The sequence below is a fragment of the Abrus precatorius genome, unplaced genomic scaffold (genome assembly GCF_003935025.1).
Source record: "Abrus precatorius isolate BTA unplaced genomic scaffold, Abrus_2018 Scaffold2, whole genome shotgun sequence".
NCBI lineage: Eukaryota > Viridiplantae > Streptophyta > Magnoliopsida > Fabales > Fabaceae > Abrus > Abrus precatorius.
In genome coordinates this window covers 14,969,214-14,978,571 of record NW_020874362.1, presented here as the reverse complement: position 1 = coordinate 14,978,571, position 9,358 = coordinate 14,969,214, and the positions used below count along the sequence as shown (strand labels likewise).

General features: G+C 37.2%; 1 protein-coding gene across 1 annotated transcript; it reads right to left on the bottom strand.

Annotated features, from left to right (window-relative positions):
- Positions 1–3,268: 3,268 nt before the first annotated feature.
- LOC113859508 (anther-specific proline-rich protein APG-like) lies at positions 3,269–3,769 on the bottom strand. The gene has a single exon (XM_027492262.1). The coding sequence runs from the start codon at positions 3,767–3,769 to the stop codon at positions 3,269–3,271; it is 501 nt and encodes a 166-aa protein (XP_027348063.1).
- Between the last annotated feature and the right edge of the window lie 5,589 nt (positions 3,770–9,358).

Sequence of the window (9,358 nt, the reverse complement as noted above, 5' to 3'; positions counted from 1 at the left end):
CATTGACCTCGACCCAGAGCCTACTCCCTATCCCAGTCCTACTCCTGCAACTGAGTGGAAAGACATCGGAGTTGTTGAGTCTTCCATCAGGCCAGTACCCTGTCACTCCCTGCGAATTCAGGCACCCTTTTCCAATGAAGCTGGACCTTCCACCCGACGCCCTTCACCACCACCACCTACTTCTCGTTCACCCCCACCATCGGTTGGATTGATAGTGATCCGGATGACTTGCCGCCCGCTCCTCGCCCTCAGCCAGTGGATGATTCTCCTGATTCTAATGGAATGAAATCTGACCCTAGTGAGGATTTCCTTCCGTTAGAGTTTTATTTATAGATTGTTATTTTATTTTGTCATGGATGAACATTGCTAATAGGTTTTGTGTTGTTTCGCTACTTTTTGAAATAATAAACTTTGGGGTTTTGTTTAACTGTGGTTTTACCTTGGACATTTTGGCTGGATAATGTTACATTTTTTTTTGTATATACTGCTCGTTATACTTTCAGAATTTATTTCAAATGGTATGCGATGCAAAGCACTTATTTCTATTGGTGTTATGAAATTGTTTCCACGAATGCTTAGAGTAATTAATGCAAATGATTGGTATATTGTTAAGATACCGGATTAATTAAATATATATGTATATATATATATATATATATATATGACCTTGTAATGAGGAGACTCAATAGAAGTACTTTGCTGAATTTATTATTATTTTTTTATTTAGCTCGAGTTGCTGCGATGAATTGAATTATGGTTAAATCGAGATTACAATAGATTGACACAGTTAGTGTTGAATAGCATGAGAAGAGATTCTATTATGACTGTCTGTGGGTGTGCCTACGATGAACAATGAAAATTGAAAGTTGAAACTTATTCCCTTGTGAAATGGATTGTAATTAGTAAGTAGATTCGATATGATTTTGATTTGCATGAGTTTTGGTACACATTTATCTTGGGTGCACCGCCTTATAAAAGCCGTAAATTTGGATATAATAAGAAGGGATTTTGATAGAAATTAGGTGTTACATCACAGACCAATAACTAATTGAGCCATATGAATGTGAAAGGTTTGTAACATGTAAAAGTAATAAACCAAAGCAATAAAAGGTAATAAACTTGCTATAAAAATAGAGTACGAATTTTGTGTTAAGATGACATATGAATGAAGGATAGTTAGGAATTTATTACACCAAAATATCAATATCAATTCAACAATGTCTCTGAACATTCAAGTAATTGCTTAATTGACAATCAATTTCACATATTAATAGTCAAAGGTTAATCCCTTAACTCATTGACCCTAACAATAAACTAAACCACCCTAATCCCTTAGGTGAAGTTCAATTTCCAGTTATATTATGAATCAGAACCATAAGACTGCAGAATTAAGTTCACTTATCCCTAACAATTCCCTAGTTCTGGTAGTTAATTCAGATATGAGAATCAATTCCAATTCCCATTGGTAAAAGTTCCTCTTTTATTAATCAATTGAATTTCCTTTCAAAGATTACATTGATAACAGAATCAACCACTCAATTAATCCAAGAACTCAAAGTTTAGAGTCAAGAATCAAATCAATACATCTATTCCAGGTCCACAAACTCCTAACTATGAAGAATTAAGCAAGCATTACAACAAAGAAAGAGAAAGAAGGAGTAGAAGAGGAAGAACACAGAAGCCTCATCTTCAATCAATCCCAGATCTGATCCCTCTAGGTTAGAGCTTGATGTTCGTCCCCAATCCTCTCCCTGACTCTCTCTAAATGAAGAAATGAAGTAAAAAATGAAAAATGAACAAAAGGATCCAGAAATCTGAGCTTTCTCTGGTATTTATAGACTCCCCACAAGAGTGGCCACATAAAGGCTTATATAGTTTCTAGAAGACTGGAACGATCACTTTTGTTGATAAAAGTGATAACGCAGGAGGTCGAGTAGTGTGTGTTTTCACTTTCCTAAGTAAAAGTGGCCACGCGCTAGTTGCCTTAGTACACTTCTCTCTGGAACATCTACTTTCGCCAGCAAGAGTAACCACGCACTACTCGCTATGTGTGAAGCTCTTCTGGAATGCTCACTTTTGCCAGCGAGAGTGATAACGCATAACGTGTTCTTCTAAGAAACTCTCTGGAACACTCACTTTCACTGATAAGAGTGACCACGCCCAAACTATATTCCATAATTCTTGTTCTTTGAGTTTAGAATTGCTACTCTCCCTCTATCTTTCCATTGATCTTTCATCTTCATGAACTTTACTCAGATTATTCCTACAAAAACATGATTAAATTCTTAATTTCTAAACAGAAAATTCACAAATGCTAAAATAACTATGTATTTAAAGAAAACCTTCAATCATTCTATTTTTATGAGTTTTTCTGCTTTTTCTAACATTTTTTTCCTTATCAAATGGGTTAAAACTACATTAAAATACTAGTAAAATTATGGATTCATCAGACTCCAATCTCTCATCCCAAGATTATGCAACCTTAGAAATAAACCCCGAATTAAGCAATTCAAGTTTAGAATCTCATTAAAATGAATTAGAGTTAATTAAGCAATGTCCCCCTCATTCAACCTTTAACTCAATTCAAGAGATTAGGAAGAAGAAATTCATGAAAGAAAATGAATTATATTAATATTCAAAAGCCAAGGAATTCAAGAATTCATATAAAAGCACTAAGGATTACAAGAATGTTTAGCCCTCCATAAGGATAGGCCTCACAATTACAAAATGAATGTAACACCTAAATTACTACCAAGATCCTATCTCCTAAAAAGATATGTAATTAGACTCCCCTAAGATAGTGTACCCATTTGAACATGAACAAGGAATTATTCATTCGACATTAGTGTGGAACTAAACAACAATTTCACAATTTAATTCATAGGTGAGGGTACATTATCCTTCATTTCTTCATTCAATTTGTTCGTTACCAAATCATGCATATTGTATTACGTTTTACTAGTGTACTTGAAATTTCTTCAAATTAATTTCTTTTTATGAAAGAGATAAAGGTGAGTGCTCAACATCACATGCTTCGTGGAATGGAATTCTGAAATCATAATGAGAGACATGTAAATAGGGAGAAAATTTTGATTTTGTGCATATACGTCCCTAGTGTAAACGGTTCAAGGTAAACCATCGTAAAACGAACAAAAGAGAGACCTCATGGTTCAGTATTTCAAAATTAATTATAAACAGCCCCCAAAAAGAAAGGAGAGTATAAAACTTAAGAGCAGTGTTCATCCATGACAAAAAAAAAATAAAACATCTACATATAAAACTCTGGTAGAAAGGAATCCTCACTAGGATCAGATTCCATTCCATCAGAATCAGGTGCAGCATCCACAGGCTGAGGGCGAGGAGAGGGTGGCAAGTCGTCTGGGTCGCTGTCAATCCAACCGATGGTAGGCGGTGGCAATCTCGAGGTGGGTGGCAGTGGTGGAGAAGGGTGTCGGGTGGAAGGTCCAGCTTCGTCGGAAGGTGGCGCCTGAATATCGAGAGGTTGACGAGGGACTGGCCTGATGGAAGACATAACCACTCCAATGACTTTCCATTCAGGTGTGGGCGCAAGAGTAGGGCTAGGACAGGGGCTGGGTTCAGGGTCAAGGTCAATGATAGTTTTACCTTTATCCACAAAAGTCTTAAGACGTTTGGCGGGAGGTTCATGAGACGGTGGAGAAGAGGGAGGTGTACGAATGATGATACTCCGTTCGGGTGGTAGGGGCACAGAGATTTCGGTAAAATGTGGTCCATCCAGTTGGGCTTCCATTCGCCTTCAGTAAGAGGTCCCATGGACATGAAGACCATTCCCTGGTACGTCAAGCAGCGCGTTGCTGGGTCGTAGATCCATCCCTCCTTTCCTCCCGAATCCTCTCCCCAAATCCTCGCTCGGAGTGGGTCCATCTGCCATGCATTCATGTGACATACAACAACAGCAAGACAAGACGCAACACCAGACAAAAATGGAATAGAAAGGGTGAGCTCAATACATTAAATTATCAAAAATCGAATAAGTAAGAAAATCAGCATAATAGTAACGAACCTACTGACTCATAGTTCAATAATCACATTATCATAACATAATATTCATCAAACAGCCACAACGCAAATAAAGTGAATAAGTTCCTCATAACATAATTATACTCAAGGTAATTAAAATGTCACTACTTCTTCAGTTTGTTCCCACTATTCCTCCAGTCAAGGTGATCGGAGGCCCTCGTTCCCTACAAGCACACATTGTATGTAATCCATCAAGAATATTCTCCCAACTTAACCATTTCGGTTCCTCAGGAACGAGTCCTTCCACGATCCTCGGTAATGCTTGCTCGCGTCAGAATTAGTGGAGGTTTTGATGGCGACGTGTCCCGGCCGCGGTGAGCTATTCCGCACCATTGGGGCAACCCCCCTCAACTACCCCCAAGGTTCTTCCCTCAAACCTGAACACTCACATCCCTCAGCTGTGCTAGACTGTGACCTTGACTCTCCATCCTCCATATCATGCACATAAAGAGTTTTGTAACCGCATCCTCCTTACACCATTTTTGAATGCACATTAAATTCCCAAAGGTCACAAACCACATAACTAAATCCACGCTCATAAGAGCTAGCATGTTCAAAGAAAAGAATAACCATTCATCCACAGTCCGAGAATAAAAGAAAAGGAGAGAAGATGGAGATAGTTATAAAATTTCGTTAAAATATCATAGTCGAAATGTACCTTCACAAACAAAATAATCATCAAAGAATCATGGAAATAACCGCAAGTTTAATCACACATGCAACTTATTTCTACCACAAATTTTTCGTAAAATAGTGATTAGGTGGTAGGAGAATTCTTTCATGGTTAAGAAAAAGCGTTCCTTGGTCATACAGAATCAAACCGAGAGAAAAAGGTGAGTAATTTCTCAGTTAAAACAAAAAGGAAGAAAGGTAGTCGATGAAAACCGAAAAGAACACAAGCATTCATATAGTTACTTTAACATGCAATCGAATATTCATCAAAGTTACCAACTTTATTTATTAATAAAGGTAAACAACCGAGAGTCATACAAGGATTTCAATATAATCAACATGCAAAACTATTTCAACCTCAATCAAGTTCACGCGAGTTACAAAACATGGATTTTTAAAACACCATCCAAATAGAATCACCACGAGATGAAGGAAAATGGTTTGCATGAAATTTTAATTGATGAAGGTCAGAGACAAAAATAAGAAGAAGAGAGTGCATGCAGAGTTTACAAGTTAATGAACAACCACATGCATTCAAGCGCAAACAAGAGCTCCCCTAACCTTGTTTGGTATGAGAAAGAGAGATAGAGTGGAAGGCTTGGTCTTGGTACTAGCAGGATCTTGATCACGACTTGAGTCCTTGGTGTTTTGTTGCCTCCTTGAGGTTGGTGATGGAGTGTGTTGTCCACCAGAGAAAAAGGTGAGTAGAGGTTTTGTGAGAGGGTGAGAATGTATCGAGAGAGAAGAGAAGTGGTGAGATTGGGAGTGTTTTTGGAAAATAAGGGAAAAAGGGCGCGTGAGGATTAGAAGGTGTTCTTATATAGTGTGACTTAAAGCTTTGCCCATTCGTCTTCCAAAGGCTGGCTGTGAGTTGCACAAGAAGGGTTTTAGGGTTAGGTTAGGCGAAGTGACACACCCTTTCGCCTTCTCACTTGAATAGTCACGTCTCATGGTGTCCGGGTGCAGGTGATGCGCCTTCTCAAGAGCATTCAATGCACAGAGTGTAAAAGAAGCAAGCCGTAGGTGATCCACACATCTCCACACGCCATTCATCATGATGGAGTAACCGAAATGGGGGTTTGGCCTAGGTAAGAGTGGGTAATTAATGCACGTTGGCGGCTAGGGTTTGTTGTGAAGGGAAGCGGGTTCAAACCCTTCGTGTCCCACAAATTGAAAAGGGTGATGTTATTTTGAGTGGTTAGTGAAAAGGTGGTGCCTTTCTCTTTGCCTTGGATGTGTGGCCAGTGCCATAAAACAGGAAATAATTGCATGTGATTAATGGAGCATAATTTCCAGAAATATGTTGCTAAGTTTTTGGCTGTACATTAAGTGCAAGCTGGCCGCTAGGTCAACTCCAGAAGGAAGTTGAGTAGGTTTTTCCTTTGTTTTTCTCATGAGGTTAAATGCGGTTAAGAGGTAAATTAGGTAACTTTAATGATGGTTTAAATGAGGCAGGAGAGGCCCCTCAGTTTTAAGCAATTTAAAACATGGTTATTAGGAACAAAATAATGTGAATGATTGATTGTTTTCGATAATGCCATGCAATTAATGCAGGGTGGCTACTTAAATTTTCTGATGGAAGGTGGCATCACTTTTGGCCATGCATTCACACAAATCTCCCTAGGGTTTTTACCATAAATACAAGGTAATTAAGGAAGGAATATATATATAGTTGATGTCAGGCACAGTTCTGGGGAATTAATTGCCTCAGGTGGAACGTTTCAAGCTGATTGGCACACCCACTAAATGCATGTAACCGATTGGATTAATGTGGAGGGAATCAAGCAGGCGCCTGATGATGGTCTTTTTCGAGGTGTTTAAAAGATTTGTCGTAAATCCTCATCAAAATTTAAACAAATTAATGTAGTACTAGGGTAACCCTAGATTGTCTCCCATGAACATTGGTTATTAATCTTCATTAAACATGTTGAAGGCATAAATTAAACAAGCAATTAAAATGGGGGTTTTGTGGTTTCAAATCAAAATAAAGAGCAATGAGCAAATGAGTTTAATTAATTCAAATAATAGAAAACAGCAATCCTTAGTTCATCCACATAGATTCTATCCTCATTCCACTCAAGATTTAACATTCATCCTCTCTTCCATGAAGTAGGTTAATTTAACAAGCAAAAATCAACCTTATGGTCCCAACGAAATTATGCAATTTGTTAGGCTCTAATCTCTCATCCCAAAATTACGCAACCTTAGAATTAAACCTAGGATTAAGCAACCCTTAGTTTAGAATCTCCTTAAAACGAAATTAGGGTTAATTGAGCAATACCCCCCTCATTCACCATTAATTCAATTCAAGAGACAAGGAAGAAGTAATTCATGAAAGAAAGGAATTATATTATCATTAAATTCAAGGAACTCAAGAACCCATGTGAATTCACTAAGGATTACACAAACTTAGCCCTCCATGGAAATGGGGGTCAAAAACGCAATTGGGAAATGCAGAAAACTCATTAACATTAATGTAAAAGCAAGAGAAATGAGAAACCAAACCCTAGGTTGGACCCTTGGCTGTCACCCAAGGTTGCCCTAAGCTCTGGAAAATATTCTAAATTGAGTAAAGAAGAGAAAAGGTTCAAAAAGTGTCAGAACTCTCTACCCTAATTTGGTAAAAATCTATTTATACTAAAGCTGGCGCCCTCCAAAGTAGTTACTCTCATTCTTTCATAGTAAATACGTGCAGCATCAGTTGAGTTTTGCCTCTCTGGAGTGATTACTATGAATATTCATAGTAATCACGCGCAACACTGGGACATTTTGGACTCTCTGGAGTTGTCACTATGAATTTTGATAGTAACTACGCGCAGCACCTTCAATTCTGCATGCTCTGGAGTGACTACTATGAATATTCATAGTAACCACGCACAGGTTTGGTTGATTCTGGGCTACTGTAGTTGTCACTTTAAGCTTTGAAAGTGATCACTTTGGTCCCTTTGCTAGAAGTGGCTTGCTGTAGTTGTCACTATCAATATTGAAAGTAGTTACTTTCAACTCAAATTCCTCAAAATCCAATAATTCTTCAAAATAAGCTTAGGGATTCCTGCCATATTATTCAAATGATCAAAATATGTAAAATAATCTATCTAAATTCATGTAAATTAACAAAAAAACTAAGAAAGCTATATTATTTAGCCTAATTGGAATATTCATCTTATTTACACTATCTAAGTCTATTCTTTTCTATAAGAAGTAATAAATGATGTATAAAAATGTAGTAAAATATGGACTCATCACAACCCCAAACTTAAACTTTTGCTTGTCCTCAAGCAAACCAAAATTCAAGGACTAAAGTAAAAAATGTTGGACTTGAATGAATTTTCGGTTACTAGCACTAAATGAGGAAAGATTAAAACTTGCCTCTTGGGTCCTTTGTAGTACACGTGACTTCTAGGGTAAAAAAAAATAGATGATGGCTCTCATTAATGGTCTAACTTAGTGTGCATGGTATCAGAATACTGGAAGACTTAAGTACATCCACTATTAGAACCTAATGAACATTCAATATAAATAAAGAAAGTTACACGTGCAATTCCACTTAAATTTAAGAAGCACATCACACGATCAAATAATAAGAATTAAAAGAACTATGTAACATTAATAACAATCATCAGGGGAATGAAAGAAATAGGGTCCATTCATTTGACTCAAAGACTATCTCGCCCCCAGGCTAATCTCACTAATTAATAATTAACACTCTCTGCCATGTAGACCAAAATTTGGGATGTTACAATGAAAGTAAAGAGAAATCAATAACATCAAGATGAAAATCAAAGAAAAGTGAAGAAGAAATGGAATTCAAACCCTAGGTTGGACCCTTGGCTATCACCCTAGGCTCTCCCAATGTTACGCTTGTGATTTATTATTGAGTAATCTATAATATTTTATATTTGTTAAATGTTAATTGAAGGATTATTTAGTATTGGAATATAATTAGATGGAGTTTAAAATTTATTTTAAAAAAAAGTGAATAGTACTGTATGAACAGTGCCAATGAACAGTAAACCTGCCTATGAACAGTACAAATTATGTACAAACCGTGTATGAACAGTAAAAATTGCGGATGTACAGTGACTGCTGACGTCATCAGTGACACCATCATGACATCATGGCTGACATCACAAACGCGTACAGTGCGCGTTTAGTACGCGTGCACAGTGTTTTCTGGTGTGAATAGTGCCTGAACAGTGTTTCTGGCGATGAACAGTAAATTCTGGCGGTGAATAGTAAATTTTAAAAAATTTCTATAAAAAGGGGGCTTCACACTGAAATTTTCATTTCTTCACCCTATCCAAAGTTCTTAAAGGTTCTAAGGCCAAATACCACTATTTTCTCTCACACTAAACCCTCCTAAACTTAGATTTCTCGCCAGATCTGAGATTCTACATCTATTATGAAGGATTTGAAGTAAGTTTCTTTAACTTTGAAGCTAGATTTACCATTCGTTTGTCTTCTCCTTCTCTTTCTCATAGAAGTTTATGGTGTTCTTAGGAGAAACTTTGTTCTAAAGCCAAATCATCGGTGAATCTTGCTATAAAACAAGTAATATTCGATAGATCTAGTGTGAATCATCGTTCTGAGGTAAGGGGAGTTTACTTTAACCTATGAACTACGTTTT

Coding starts and splice junctions, on each gene's coding strand:
- LOC113859508 (XM_027492262.1), bottom strand. CDS start 3,769: ATGGAAGCCCAACTGGATGGACCACATTTTACCGAAATCTCTGTGCCC.